At 32.2% G+C, this 16,677-nt stretch overlaps 1 protein-coding gene across 3 annotated transcripts; it reads right to left on the reverse strand.

Annotated features, from left to right (window-relative positions):
• Window positions 1–486: 486 nt before the first annotated feature.
• LOC126842643 (uncharacterized) lies at window positions 487–10,616 on the reverse strand. Of its 3 annotated transcripts, none has more exons than XM_050579694.1 (2): window positions 9,454–10,616; window positions 487–1,063 (listed from the first exon to the last, which is right to left on the reverse strand). In XM_050579694.1, the coding sequence occupies exons 1-2, from the start codon at window positions 10,282–10,284 to the stop codon at window positions 521–523; spliced, it is 1,374 nt and encodes a 457-aa protein (XP_050435651.1). In that variant the 5' UTR covers window positions 10,285–10,616; the 3' UTR covers window positions 487–520. The 3 variants fall into 3 exon arrangements, with proteins under 3 accessions (XP_050435651.1, XP_050435653.1, XP_050435650.1); XM_050579696.1 differs by lacking the exon at window positions 9,454–10,616 and adding an exon at window positions 7,002–8,165; XM_050579693.1 differs by lacking the exon at window positions 487–1,063 and adding an exon at window positions 6,362–6,760 and having other exon boundaries at window positions 9,213–10,616.
• Between the last annotated feature and the right edge of the window lie 6,061 nt (window positions 10,617–16,677).

The following is a 16,677-nucleotide window of genomic DNA, read 5'->3' on the forward strand; positions in this document are numbered from 1 at the left end:
AATGAAAATGTTGTAATCATATTTTTGATATTTTACATAATATTATCCCCCGGCTACTGAAGATTATGAATTTTACATTCATATTCAATAAACAATATTATATATTACTCTGATGTAGAAAAAAAAACTAACCATTGCTTATATAATAGAATATTCAAGTATAACTTAATGGTATATATTGACGATTAATTGACTAGCATATTTACTTGTTCGCAATAAAAAGGACTGCCAACCAAGCCAGACGTCAGCAAACACTGTTCTGCCTGGAACTTTTTACCTTATTGACCAATCCATACTGTCGGGTATCTTTACTATGTAAATAGATAACACTATTCTATACCACATTGAACTTTAGCACCGTTTGTTTTCTATTACCATGTCTTAAAACTATATCTTAAAAATACGGTTTAATTATAATAAAACAAAAATAACTGAATTAACATTTTTTTATTGAGAATTTTAGAATGACAATAAAATGTATGAAAAACATGTTTATATTATAATGATGACAAGCATCTATCTACGAGAACTCTACTTCTAATCCTTTTTTACTAACAATCTTGTAGTGTTCACCAATGTATTCCACGAGTGATCGAATGACGCTAAAGTTAGTTTTTTTTAAGATTAGTAGTTTTAGATCGTCCAAGAATTGATTTGCTTTTTTCTGAGTAATGAGCTCCTCCAGTCCATGTCCAGAACTTGTTGCGGTTTGCAAACCACTTTTTATTGTTTCCTGGTTGAAGGCCTTCGGTTTAACCGCATTGGGTTTTAATGACAGAACGCAACTGTGTAGTATATTTTCTAAATCATATATCACAGCACCTACACCTACTTTTTGACCTGGATTGGCGAGCTGGTCGAAAGCAGTTAACAAATGCTCGATGGCCGGATCGTCTTCGATATGTAACATCTGTCCGAAATTTGTTAGCAACGTATACCATTTTCGTGCGTAGTGCTTCATTGAAGCGTCTTCTAGTTTTTCAATAACCAACAGGTGCACCAACGTTATTCGGAAAAATATGATTTCCAAAAAATGAATATGCTTAGTGAAGTATGATTTGAGGTTTTGAAGATGATCTTCGGGCCATGTCACTTTAATGGCGAGGTTGAAGGACGATTCAAGTATGTCGTCGAAATCAACCCAATCAAACTTGAACGTGGGATCAACGTGGAAGTTTACGTTGTATGTATTCATCAATGAATTTTTTAACAACGTTTTATTGCCCAATTCGTTCAATAATAGATTTTTAATACTGAATGACTCGCTCAATTCCTTGATCAACTGTTTCCCGTCTGCGTTCATCAATCTCTTTTTCGTTTCTACAAGATTTCTGAATTCTTGGTTATTTTTTTCTACTTTTCTTTTATCTGAGGCATGACGGCCTCTGGTTGTTGTTTAAAAAATGGCCAGTACCAATCGTTTATGCTATATCTTTTACAATCGGTAGCGTCCCAGTCGGACACCAATAATTCGGTAACATAACCGTGTATTTCAGAAATGGATTTATTAGGTGCAGCGTCGTATGACGTGCCCTCCCCGTCATTATTTTTTAAATCTTCCAAATAGTAAGATCTCAGCAATCCTGTGTACAAGTGGAATTGCCACAACGAGCCGATTTCTACACCGTATGAATTGTATAATATAGCTAACGCTCCTTTACCATCGCTGTCAACAACTAAGTCCAGCATTGAAACTAGTGGTTCGTTCTGAAATGGAAACGACATCCTGGTCACTCTCATGTGTGTCAGTGCTTTAAGCAAACAGTGGCATCTAAACAGTTTAGGTTCGGTAACGTCCCTCGCAGTGTATTGCATGGGTCGACTTGGCCCTGATCGACAAATCTGTACAGCCAAACTGAAAACGATTACTGTTAGCAGTTTTAAGTGCTGCATTTTATAACAAAATGTTGTAAAAAATAAAAAAACACCGGTTGTAAACTTAAGTTAATTGCGAATTCGAAAGCACGGCTATTGGAAAACTACTTGAAAATGCTAGTCGCTTACAAATTCTAGTTTTTTCGCACCAAGAATAATAATTTTACACCATTTAATGTTTGAACAGCCCGTGTTAGTGTCAACAAAAAATTCAAGTATGAATTTCATGTAACGCGGCATTGTGTTATTCAACGATATTTAGACAAATCCAACCGTATAAGTATTTTCAAAAGTAAAAATCGTACGTGTTCAAAAATTGTTGGCTTTGTTACTGAAAAAATAAAGCGGCCACGACCAAACCGTCACAAAGAAGGGACTAGGTTTTTATTTAATATTATGTTCCAAGTTTTTTCCAATGCTGCTATCTGTTAACGTTATATTTAATAATCTAGATTTATACATTTATTTAGCTTTTAGTTTTATAATTGATACTTTTTGGGTTATGGCTAATTGATAGTTAGATGTCGACAAAAACACTGCAATAGCACAGACAAATAAAAACCGAGTGATCCGTGGAAATTACTCACAATAGTTATGTGTAAACATCTTATAACGGGTTCTACCTGAAATAAAATTTAAAAAGAGCAGAACTTATGATGTGCATGATCATTATTGAGATACGATTAATATTATTTTATATATTTTATATTATCGGTTTATGTCTTATGATAACTATAATACGATACATAAACACGATACATTTTTTTAACTTGTTATATCATCACTGTTTATTCAAATTTCAATTATAATTTTTTATTAAATAATTACCTAATCATTTTTTGTTACGGGTTATAAAATGTACATTATAAATATTATATTAAGTATATTACCTAATACTAATTTTCTATTCTATTTTACTTATTTATTTTATTTAATTAAAATAACAACATTGTATTGATATAGATTGAAGCCCGTCTTATGAAAAATACAAAGGTTACAAAATCACAACATTATACTTTGATGTTAAAGTAAAATTAATTAATTATTTCAATCATTTTTTTTATCGTAACAAAAACTAAGAAGTTTTTTTTATGAACTTCTTTTAATGATAATTGGCAACTTTTTTAAAATCAAAATAACATTTAATTAAATTGCCCTCAATGCAAACCTTACAAGTATAAGTCCAGATTTAGCCTGTTTAAATTGTTTAAGTTAATTTACTTTTTCGTGCAGATTGGTTTTGATACATTAAGTATTTCTAACTTTATTGTAAGTTTTTTATCGACATATTAATGTATCTACATTGATATATAGTTGATCTTATGTTTTACGTTTAACTATGTGGCTTAATACATTCTGAATTAAAGTACATTAAATTAATTTCATTGACTCATTACTAGTTTATTTAAATTTTAATTGGTTTACTCTAATCGAATGTGTGTACTAACAGCTTATCATATAACAGTATTTATATGATGTATGTTTATTCTTCTTTATTATGTTATTATATAGATCTTTATTTAAGACCTACGGGATCGACTAGGATTCCTGTATTCGTTTCTACAATAACGCGAATCTCCCCTCCAAAAAAAAAAAAATCATGGTGATCTAACTTACGTAAGACACTCATTTTCTCAGAAAATATGATTATTTTGAGAATTTTTTTTTCCTAAACTTTTAAGTACATATTTTTCTAAAACAAGTATCGCATTTGTTTTTTTAAATGGGAACATATGTTTTCAATTTCATTAATCTGTAGACAAATCTTTTAATACAATTTTAGCGTTTGAATTTCTAATTTTCACCAATCGGTTCCCTACTTATTACGTCAACATTATTTTCCAGAGACCATTTTTTCTGTTATCCACTTGTTCCAAAATGGAAAAATAATAGATTGGAAAAAGTGGTTATTGGGTCGTTAGTTTATACACTTATAACAATATTTCCCAATTTTAAAATATCCTATAGAAAATATATTCGTTGGAAAAAGTAGATGTGTAAGGCTTATGTGTCTTTTCGATATTTTTATACTTTGGAAAATTAGATAATTAGTAATATAACTTTTATAACAATTTATCTATTGTCGTTTTTTCCATTTGAATAATTTACTGATTTTTTAGATTACTTATCTCATGTTTGATTTCATTTTGAAATCATTTTTTTGCGAATTCATAGTCATAAACACGGGCGGATGTACGCTTCTCGCCGTGGGCTTTAAAGCTTCGGCACTCACTAAATCCTAAATTTAACTGCTAATTATTATATAGCCATAGCCGTCCAAAATTCACACTTATTCATTCATTAGTTCATTTTAATCATATTTCATATTGCATATAACAGAAAACAGTTAGACTTAAGTTTTTTAATATTTAATGTTCGGTAATGTTTAAAATAATGTTTAAACCAACATTATTTTAATTATTTCAAATCATTTTTTTATCGTAACAAAAACTAAGAAGTTTTTTTTATGAACTTCTTTTAATGATATTTGGCAACTTTTTTAAAATCAAAATAACATTTAATTAAATTGCCCTCAATGCAAACCTTACAAGTATGAGTCCAGATTTAGCCTGTTTAAATTGTTTAAGTTAATTTACTTTTTCGTGCAGATTGGTTTTGATACATTAAGTATTTCTAACTTTATTGTAAGTTTTTATATCGACGTATTAACAGTGGCGGCTATCCTATACTAAAGGTGTATCCGTCGATACACCTTTAAAATTGGGTGGATGGTCATGGTGAATGAGTGACTTGTATAAAGTCATACAATTATAGAATTAAATAATATTATATTTGTGTTATGAATGTGTACTGTGCATATTAAGGACTAATAGTCCTTAGAATTTTGGGTTAGGAAGGGTGGGTGGTTTATGGCTTTAAAATTGATACACCATTATTTTGCAAGATAGCCGCCACTGCATATTAATGTATCTACATTAATATACAGTTGATCTTATGTTTTACGTTTAACTATGTGGCTTAATACATTCTGAATTAAAGTACATTAAATTAATTTCATGGACTCAATATTAGTTTATTTAAATTTTAATTGGTTTACTCTTATTGAATGTGTGTGCTAACAGCTTACATACATTGATGTATTGTCAATTGTGTTTATAAATTCTCTAATTGTGATGATGAAAACTAGTAAACTTAATGATTTCATAAATAAAACCTTGTTCCTATAAGTGATAATGAAAATGTTGTAATCATATTTTTGATATTTTACATTGTTGCCGCCATCGGCTTGTGCTCAATATGAACACAAGTGCCTTAACGGCTGTAAAATAGGCAATTTTATGTGCTCCGTGTAGCCTATCTTAAACGCCTTTAATAAACAAAAAAAGAACCAAAGAATGTAATTTTTGTTAGGTTGAAGTCAAAAACGAAGCAGAAGTACAAATAATAATTTTTATTGTTCACACGGTCTTTTTTATAAATTTTGTATGCATAAATAAAGAAAAAATAAGAAGTAAATTCAAATAAGTCACAGGTTTGATTACCAAATAATTGAATAAAGAATATTTAATAATAAAGGTGCCGATTAGACCGTTACAATTTTTTAAATGGTACGGCGCTTGGCCAATATACAATATAACTAACTAAATACACAAATAAATAAATATTATATACCTTTCATTATATGCACAGTATTAGCTTGGTTCTACCCACGCGACCACTCTGAGGCCTGTAAGTTATATGGACTACAATTTTTGGGGTGAACGTGTGACATTAGCAGTGTAGCGACTATATACTGTGCATACCTGGTTTCTCGGTGAAGAACATTTACAATAAGTCACTGGAAAAGACAACAAAATCCACAGCAACAAAAAAACACCAACACTGCACACCGTGCTGAACCTAAAATAATCAAACAACGGTAATCTAGGTTAGGCGCAACAAGTGGCTGTAGCATGGCCAAAGACGTTGGACAAACACAAACAAACAAAACAAGAGCGCTTAGATTTATTTTAAACGTATTGGCGCGAACACACCTAATATTATATCCTGGCTACTGAAGATTTAAAATTTTACATTCATATTCAATAAACATTATAATATATAACTCTGATGTGGAAAAAAAACTAACCATTGCTTATATAATACAATATTCAAGTATAACTTAATGGTATATTTTGACGATTAATTGACTAGCGTATTTACTTGTTCGCAATAAATAGGACTGACAACCAAGCCAGACGTCAGCAAACACTGTTCTGCCTGGAACTTTTTACCTTATTGACCAATACATACTGTCGGGTATCTTTACTATGTAAATAGATAACACTGTTCTATACCACATTGAACTTTAGCACCGTTTGTTTTCTATTACCATGTCTTAAAACTATATCTTAAAAATAAGGTGAAATGATGATAAAACAAAAATAACTGAATTAAAATATTTTTACTGGGCATTTAAGAGTGACAATTTTTTAAAATTTATTTATTGTATTTTAATTGTTTCAAAATAATCTTGTTTTTACAATATATTAAATAATAAGTAAGAGTGACAATAAAATGTATGAAAAACATGTTTATACTATAATGATGACAAGCATCTATCTTCTTGCGAATCTACTTTCTTACGAGAACTCTACTTCTAATCCTTTTTTACTAACAATCTTGTAGTGTTCATCAATGTATTCCGCGAGTGATCGAATGACGCTAAAGTTAGTTTTTTTTAAGATTAGTAGTTTTAGATCTTCTAAGAATTGATTTGCTTTTTTCTGAGTAATGAGCTCCTCCAGTCCATGTCCAGAACTTGTTGCGGTTTGCAAACCACTTTTTATTGTTTCCTGGTTGAAGGCCTTCGGTTTAACCGCATTGGGTTTTAATGACAGAACGCAACTGTGTAGTATATTTTCTAAATCATATATCACAGCACCTACAGCTACTTTAAGACCTGGATTGGCGAGCTGGTCAAAAGCAGTAAACAAATGCTGGATGGCCGGATCGTCTGCGATATGTAACATCCGTCCGAAATTTGTTAGCAACGTATACCATTTTCTTGCGTATTGCTTCATTGAAGAGTCTTCTAGTTTTTCAATAACCAACAGGTGCACCAACGTTATTCGGAAAAATATGATTTCCAAAAAATTAATATGCTTAGTGAAGTATGATTTGAGGTTTTGAAGATGATCTTCGGGCCATGTCACTTTAATGGCGAGGTTGAAGGACGATTTAAGTATGTCGTCGAAATCAACCCAATCAAACTTGAACGTGGGATCAACGTGGAAGTCCACGTTGTATGAATTCATCAATGAGTTTTTGAACACTGTTATATTGCCCAATTCGTTCAATAATAGATTTTTAATACTCAATGATTCGCTCAGTTCTTTGATTAATTGTTTCATGTAAGTGTTCAACAATCCCTTTTTCGCTTCTACAAGATTTCTGAATTCTTGGTTATTTTTTTCTACTCTTTCTTTTATCTGAGGCATGACGGCCTCTCGATTTCTTTTAAAAAATGGCCAGTACCAATCGTTTATGCTATATCTTTTACAATCGCTAGCGTCCCAGTCGGATACCAATAATTCAGTAACATAACCGTGTATTTCAGAAATGGATTTATTAGGTGCAGCGTCGTATGACGTGCCCTCCCCGTCTTTTTTTTTTAAATCTTCCAAATAGTAAGATCTTAGCAATCCTGTGTACAAGTGGAATTGCCACAACGAGCCGATTTCTACACCGTATGAACTGTATAATATAGATAACGCTTCACTAGCATCGCTGTCAACAACTATGTCCAAAATTGAAACTACCGGTTCCTCCCTCAATCGAAACGACATCCTGGTCACTCTCATGTGTGTCAGTGCTTTAAGCAAACAGTGGCATCTAAACATTCTAGGGTTGTCAACGGCACTCGCAGTGTATTGCTTGGGTCGATCTGGCATGGATCGACAAATCTGTACAGCCAAACTCAAAACGATTACTGTTAGCAATTTTAAGTGCTGCATTTTAAAAACAAAATGTTGTAAAAACTAAGAAAACACCGGTTGTAAACTTAAGTTAATCGCAATTCAAAAGCACGTAGATTGAAGAACTATTTGGAAATGCTAGTCGCTTGCAAATTGTTTTGTTCTTTCGCATCAGCAACAATAATTTTGCTCCATTTTATGTTTGAACAGCCCGTGTTAGTGTCAACAAAAAATTCAAGTATGAATTTAATGTAACGCGCCAATGTGTTATTCAACGATATTTAAACAAATCCAATTGTATACGTATTTTCAAAACTAAAAATCGTACGTGTTAAACAATTGTTGTTGGCTTTGTTACTGAAAAAATAAAGCTGCCACGACCAAACCACAGTAACATAAAAAAACACCAACACTGCACAACCGTGCTGAACCTAAAATAATCAAACAACGGTAATCTAGGTTAGGCGCAACAAGTGGCTGTAGCGTGGCCAAAGACGTTGGATAAACACAAACAAACCAAACAAGCGCGCTTAGATTTTTTTAAACGTATTGGCGCGAAAACACCTAATATTATTTCCCGGCTACTGAAGATTTTAAATTTTACATTCATATTCAATAAACATTATAATATATTACTCTGATGTGGAATAAAAAAAATAACCATTGCTTATATAATAGAATATTCAAGTATAAAACTTAATGATATATTTTGACGATTAATTGACTAGCATATTTACTTGTTCGCAATAAATAGGACTGACAACCAAGCCAGACGTCAGCAAACACTGTTCTGCCTGGAACTTTTTACCTTGTTGATCAATCCATACCATCGGGTATCTTTACTATGTAAAAAGAATAACACTATTCTATACCATGTATAAAACTATATCTTAAAAATAAGGTTAAATGATGATCAAACAAAAATAACTGAATTAAAATTTTTTTATTGGGCATTTAAGAGTGACAATTTTTAAAAATGTTTTTATTAAATTTTAATTGTTTCAACATAATCTTGTTCTTACAATATATTAAATAATAAGTAAGAGTGACAATAAAATGTATGAAAAACATGTTTATATTATAATGATGACAAGCATCTTCTTGCGAATCTACCTTCTTACGAGAAATCTACTTCTAATCCTTTTTTACTAACAATCTTGTAGTGTTCATCAATGTATTCCACGAGTGATCGAATGACGCTAAAGTTTGTTTTTTTTAAGATTAGTAGTTTTAGATCGTCCAAGAATTGATTTGCTTTTTTCTGAGTAATGAGCTCCTCCAGCCCATGTTTAGAATTTGTTGCGGTTTGCAAACTACTTTTTATTGTTTTCTGGTTGATGGCCTTCGGTTTAACAGCATTGGGTTTTAATAACAGAACGCAACTGTGTAGTATATTTTCTAAATCATATATCACAGCACCTACACCTACTTTTTGACCTGGATTGGCGAGCTGGTCGAAAGCAGTTAACAAATGCTGGATGGCCGTATCGTCTGCGATATGTAACATCTGCCCGAAATATGTTAGCAACGTATGCCATTTTCGTGCGTAGTGCTTCATTGGACCGGCTTCTAGTTTTTCAATAACCAACAGGTGCACCAACGTTATTCGGAAAAATATGATTTCCAAAAAATTAATATGCTTAGTGAAGTATGATTTGAGGTTTTGAAGATGATCTTCGGGCCATGTCACTTTAATGGCGAGGTTGAAGGACGATTTAAGTATGTCGTCGAAATCAACCCAATCAAACTTGAACGTGGGATCAACGTGGAAGTCCACGTTGTATGAATTCATCAATGAGTTTTTGTACACTGTTATATTGCCCAATTCGTTCAATAATAGATTTTTAATACTCAATGATTCGCTCAATTCTTTGGTCAATTGTTTCATGTATGTGTTCAACAATCCCTTTTTCGCTTCTACAAGATTTCTGAATTCTTGGTTATTTTTTTCTACTCTTTCTTTTATCTGAGGCATGACGGCCTCTCGAGTTTCTTTAAAAAATGGCCAGAACCAATCGTTTATTGTATATTTTTTGCAATCGGTAGCATCCCAGTCGGACACCAATAGTTCGGTAACATAACCATGTATTTCAGAAATGTTTTTATTAGGTGCAGCATCGTATGACGTGCCCTCCCCGTCTTTTTTTTTTAAATCTTCCAAATAGTAAGATCTCAGCAATCCTGTGTACAAGTGGAATTGCCACAACGAGCCGATTTCTACACCGTATGAACTGTATAATATAGATAACGCTTCACTAGCATCGCTGTCAACAACTATGTCCAAAATTGAAACTACCGGTTCCTCCCTCAATCGAAACGACATCCTGGTCACTCTCATGTGTGTCAGTGCTTTAAGCAAACAGTGGCATCTAAACATTGTAGGGTTGTCAACGGCACTCGCAGTGTATTGCTTGGATCGATCTGGCATGGATCGACAAATCTGTACAGCCAAACTCAAAACGATTACTGTTAGCAATTTTAAGTGCTGCATTTTATAACAAAATGTTGTAAAAACTAAGAAAACACCGGTTGTAAACTTAAGTTAATCGCAATTCAAAAGCACGTAGATTGAAGAACTACTTGGAAATGCTAGTCGCTAGCAAATTGTTTTGTTCTTTCGCATCAGCAACAATAATTTTGCACCATTTTATGTTTGAACAGCCCGTGTAAGTGACAACGAAAAATTCAAGTATGAATTTAATGTAACGCGCCAATGTGTTATTCAACGATATTTAAACAAATCCAATCGTATACGTATTTTCAAAACTAAAAATCGTACGTGTTAAACAATTGTTGTTGGCTTTGTTACTGAAAAAATAAAGCGGCCACGACCAAACCACAGCAACACAAAAAAACACCAACACTGCACAACCGTGCTGAACCTAAAATAATCAAAGAACGGTTATCTAGGTTAGGCGCAACAAGTGGCCGTAGCGTGGCCAAAGACGTTGGATAAACACAAACAAACCAAACAAGCGTGCTTAAATTTTTTTTAAACGTATTGGCGCGAAAACACCTAATATTATTTCCCGGCTACTGAAGATTTTAAATTTTACATTCATATTCAATAAACATTATAATATATTACTCTGATGTGGAATAAAAAAACTAACCATTGCTTATATAATAGAATATTCAAGTACAAAACTTAATGATATATTTTGACGATTAATTGACTAGCATATTTACTTGTTCGCAATAAATAGGACTGACAACCAAGCCAGACGTCAGCAAACACTGTTCTGCCTGGAACTTTTTACCTTGTTGATCAATCCATACCATCGGGTATCTTTACTATGTAAAAAGAATAACACTATTCTATACCATGTCTTAAAACTATATCTTAAAAATAAGGTTAAATGATGATCAAACAAAAATAACTGAATTAAAATTTTTTTATTGGGCATTTTAGAGTGACAATTTTTTTAAATTAATTTATTATATTTTAATTGTTTCAACATAATCTTGTTTTTACAATATAATAATTAATAAGTAAGAGTGACAATAAAATGTATGAAAAACATGTTTATATTATAACGACGACAAGCATCTATCTTCTCGCGAATCTACCTTATTACGAGTACGATGAAGACGGTTCTTCTAACACTTTTCTTTTAACAGTCTCGTCGAGTTCATCAATGTATTCCACGAGTGATCGTACGACGCCAAAGTTAACTCTTTTGAATATTAGTTCCACCTCACTCAAGAATCTATTCGTTTTTTTCTGAGTAATGAGTTCCACCAGTTTATGTTCAGAACTTGTTGCGGTTAGCAAACCCTTTTTTACTGTTGTCTGGTCCATTGGATTAGTCGCATTGCGTTTAAATGACACAACGCAATTGTGTAGTAATTTGTTTAAATCATCTATCACAGCACCTACACCTAGATCTGGATTGGCGAGCTTGTCGAAAACAGTTAACAAATGCTTGATGACCGGATCGTCTTCGATATGTAACATCTGTCCGAAATATGTTAGCAACGTATGCCATTTTCGCGCGTAGTGCTTCATTGGACCGGTTTCTAGTTTTTCAATCAACAACAGGTGCACCAACGTAAATCGTAGAAAGATGATTTTCAAAAAATTAATATGCTTAGTAAGGTATGATTTGAGGTTTTGAAGATGATCTTCGGGCCATGTCACGTTAATCGCTAGTTTCCAGGACGATGTAAGAATGTCGGCGAAGTCATGCCATTCAAATTGGGGGATCGACGTGGAATCAACGTGGACGTTGTATGAATTCATCAATGCTTTTTTGACCAATGTGTTATCGCCCAATTCGTTCAATAATAGATATTTAATATTGAATGATTCGCTCAATTCCTCGACCACCTGTCGGGTGTTTGTGTTCATCAATTTCTTTTTTGTTTTTACAAGATTTCTGAATTCACGGTTATTTTGCTCTACGTTTTCTTCTATCTCGGAGAATAAGGCGTCTCGATGTTTGTCAAACCATGGCAAGAACCAATCGTCTAAACGATATGTGGGACAATCGGTAGCGTTCCAGTCGGACAACATTAAGTCGATAACATAACTATGTACTTCAGAAATGTTTCTATCAAGACCAGCTTCGTGTGACCTGCCCCTTCCGCTTTTATTTTTTAAATCTTTGACATAGTAAGATCTCAACAATCCTGTGTACAATTGGAATAGCCACAACGAGCCGATTTTTACACCGTTTAATTTGTATAATATAGATAACGCATCATTACCATCGCTGTCCACAACTATGTCCAGAATTGAAGCTGCCGAAACCTTCTTCAATCCAAACAACATCCAGGTCAATCTCATATGTGTCAGTGCTTTAAGCAAACAGTTACATCTAAACCGTGTAGGGTTGGTTAAGTCCTCAGGAACGTAAGGCATGGATCGACAAATCTGTCCAGCAAAACTCAAAACGATTACTGTTAGCAATTTTAAGTGCCGCATTTTATAACAAAATGTTGTAAAATAAAATAAGAAAACACTGCGAATTCGAAAGCACGACGATTGGAAAACTACTTGAAAATGCTAGTCGCTTACAAGTTCTAGTTGTTTCGCACCAAGAATAATAATTTTATACCATTAAATGTTTGAACAGTCCGTGTTAGTGTCAACAAAAAAATGAAATATTAATTTTATGTAACGCGGCATTGTGTTATTCAACGATATTTAGTCAAATCCAACCGTATACGTATTTTCAAAAATAAAAACCATACGTGTAAAAAAATTGTTGGTTTTGTAGTTCAGACTTGGTCTTTTTAAATTGTTAATATTAATTTATTTTAAAACATTAAATATTCCTAACTCTATTCTAAGTTTCCATATCGACACATTTATGTATCTATATTGATATGCATTTGTTGTTGTTATACATTTTACTGTATGACTTAATACTTTTTGAACCAAATTACATTAAATTAATTTCATTGACTCATTGTTAGTTTATTTAAATTTTTTAATAAGTTTACTATTATCGAATGTGTGTACTAACTACTAACAGCTTATCATATAACAATACTTCTATAATTTATGTTTGTTAAAACTATAACCTTCATAGGGTTCTATCGCTGGATAGTTTCCCTACCCTTAATCTTCAAGTCACATATTTACATTTTTAACATATTTGCTTATTGTATACTTTTTTTTATGTACAGATTGTAAATGTTTTTTTTAAAAAATCAATAAAAAAAAAAAAAAAAAAACTATAACCTATACTTTATAAGATTCGACACATGAATCGAGCATCACTTTGTGAAATAAATTGTGAAAGCTTGTAACTAATGCCATTTTTTGCACTTGGCCACGGTATCTAATTTAAACGCGTTCTCGAAACAATAAGATTGTTTCTATAAGAGCAAACTCGGTTACCGTGAAAATAGTTTAATTTCTCATAAATAATATGTTAATCGTGCAACCGTGTACCGTGTGTGTGTGTGTGTGTGTGTAAATCCCAAAGCTTAGAACACTAAAACGTTTGGTTCGCTTTTAACGCATTAGCAGTGTTTTTAATACCTCTTAAACATTGTCTACCATACTGAGTGCAGTGTATACAGATTTCCATTTACCCCCATAGAGATGGATAATTTTTCGGACGTTCGTTTAGCACTTATTTTATTTGAGTAGTAAAAAAAAAAAATGTACTTTGAAAAGATACCTACACTCTCCGTGTGCAAACTAAACAATGCATAATAGAACAGGATTAAGTTTTCTCGAGCACCACTTTAGTGCCAGTGTATAGTGTTACCTACGCTTTTAACTCATGATCTCTTCCGATTTATGTCGCCGTGTTTGTGAATATTTTCGAAAAGGGCAAGACGAGTGCTCAACACGTACGAATTCATATAAGATATCGTGTTAAACGCGTTTTGACAGAGACGACGAGCCTAAGGATAATATTGTATACTATTATGTGTATAACCGTTTTAGGATGTCGTGTCGTCATCTGGCAATATGAACGTTTACATTATCATCATGTCGTCAACTCACAGATGATTGAAAAATAAGTACTTTTACCTTTTTTCTGCCGTTTCAAATGAACAAAACATGTGTTGCCGGTTACATAGGTACCTACATTTATTAAGTTATAATATTGAAAGTTTATAAAAAATAAACTTGAACAAGTACACCATCGTTATGTTTTAATAATTATTATTACTAAAATCGTTTCGAATAAACGCGATGGGAATTAGGAACGGCGACTGATAAATGACATGGCAGTGAAAATAATGGTTGAAAATCGCCAAAGATAAATAAGGGCAAATCATATTTTTTTTGCAATGTTTCTCCCACGCAAATGTCTATACCCTGCACGTGGGCTTCGGCCGAACTTGAGATGCTGAACACAATATTAACAACAAGAAAAATTAGTATCTCGAAGGCATTATCAATTATATTAAACGGTAAATGCCTTGAACAGAACAAAATAGTGCATTTTATCAAGATGTTTTTTTTGTTGTTGTAAATTCTATATGCTATTTATGCACAATAATGGTATGCCATAGATTTTTTTTTCGAAAGTAAATTATTAGAATTGCTATTCTCTACAATGATAATCCCAAAAACCAAATATTTTATCCGCGCCTGATTTTCTTACTAGACACTTTTCAAAAGGAACGTTAACGACCAAATATCTACACAAACAAGCTTTATAATACGGAATTATGATTATGTGCATATAATATATATATATACCAATCATTTGAAATACGGGGTGCCTCACGATTCTTAACCCATTGCAATAAAGTCTTTGTAGTCCTAACGATTTTTAAAAAGAGAGTGAAACAGAAGGAAGGGATGGAAAGGGGAAGTAAAGTGTTGACGGGAGGGGGGGTTATAAAATCTAAAAACAAAGAAATACAGCTGATCATAAGATACAGGTATGTATGATACAATCATGTCATGGAAGAAAAATTGATTTCATTTGCACCGTTAATTTTTTTACTCTTTTTACCCAACCAGCTTTTTAACCATATAAAAATAATAGTAATTTAGTTATAAGTTAGGTATTTCATTTTTTAATTTGAATAAACTAGTTAACTTATTAACAAAAATATAATATATAATATGAACATTGAAAATACATTTTACATCATATACTTCTAAAAAAAAAAATTACCAAAACTAAGCCCAAGTTACATTAATCAACAAGTCATTAATCTTTCAAGGACAACAATGAATACCTTTATGAGTATAAATAAAATGAACAAAACCCAAATAAAATTAACACCAGTACTATAATGCACGTATACTTTTATAAATTAACTCTTTTTTTTGAAGGTATATTCCCTACAGGTAGGGGTATATTTCCGAAATGAGGCGTCTACTTTTAAAACCAGCAAAGATATTTTGAAAATACTTTTTTTTTGTTTTTTTAAGTGGACACACTGGTCTATAAAACTAATATCGAATAAAAATTGTACCTAAGCTCGAACCGTGTTGGAAAAATCTAGGTTTGTTTTAAAAATCGCTCATCCGAAAAAACTATTTATCGTTTGTGGGCATTCGAAAATTGCTTTTAGCTGATTTCTATATCAGCTATAGAAATCTGATTTCTGTTTTTGTCAATACTAAACGCCTCGAATATTCCCTGTTCCCGGGAACATTCCTAGTAGCACAAAGTGTTGCCTGCACTCTGGGAATAAAATGAGATATTGTGTATACAGGGTGATTCTCTTACCATGGGCCACTCGTTTAAGTGCAGTTGCGAAATGAGCGCACACAAAAATAATACACTCCACCTTTCTTCCTGCCATAAACTTGAAACTTTAATAACTTCAAAAATAGCTAAGTTTCAACAAGTTGATAGAGCTCTAGCCAATTCTAGACGAATTTTGTAAATAAAAAATCCAACGAAATAAGAAAAATATTATCATACTATAGTGTCCTATAGACATCAAAAGAACACTGATGTACTGTTATTTTCTCATAGACCATTACCTACTGCCCTAAACTTGAAACTTCAATAACTTAAAAAACAGTTATCCAAAACTGGTTATCTAAGTTTCAAAAGTTGTTGTCGAAAAAACCTAAGTTGGGAGGGGGTAAAAACAAAAAAAAATGTAATGAATTATGAAATCATTGTATAAAAACATTATGAATAAAAATGCTTCACTGCATGTAAGTGCATATATGCATTAGGTTATTTATATTGATATCGATCATTTATTGATTATGGGTAACAATTATTTTGTTAGTTGAGAGTGGGTAAAAAGTAAAAACAAAAATAAAATGTGAAAAATTGAGATCACATTACAGAGTGATTCTTTTATCATGAACCAGTCAATATCTCATAGGGTTTATTAAGAAATTACAATTTTTTTTTTCATATTGTTTTTTTCAATTTTTCACAATTTGTTTGTTTTTACCTTCTTCCCAAGTTAGGTTTTTTTTATTAGCAAACTTTAA

Source organism: Adelges cooleyi, unplaced genomic scaffold (genome assembly GCF_023614345.1).
Source record: "Adelges cooleyi isolate 19-005CV unplaced genomic scaffold, UGA_ACOO_1.1 ACOO_flye_CR_arks_rails_tigmint_CR_PRNA_574, whole genome shotgun sequence".
Taxonomy (NCBI): Eukaryota; Metazoa; Arthropoda; class Insecta; order Hemiptera; family Adelgidae; genus Adelges; species Adelges cooleyi.

What these genes read in the sequence shown, in the direction of transcription:
- LOC126842643 (XM_050579694.1), bottom strand. Translation starts at nt 10,284, where the DNA reads ATGCAGCACTTAAAATTGCTAACAGTAATCGTTTTGAGTTTGGCTGTA. An exon ending in CCGAAGATCATCTTCAAAAC is followed by an intron (nt 1,064 to 9,453) that starts CTCAAATCATAC and finishes CATCTTCAAAAC; the next exon opens with CTCAAATCATACTTCACTAA.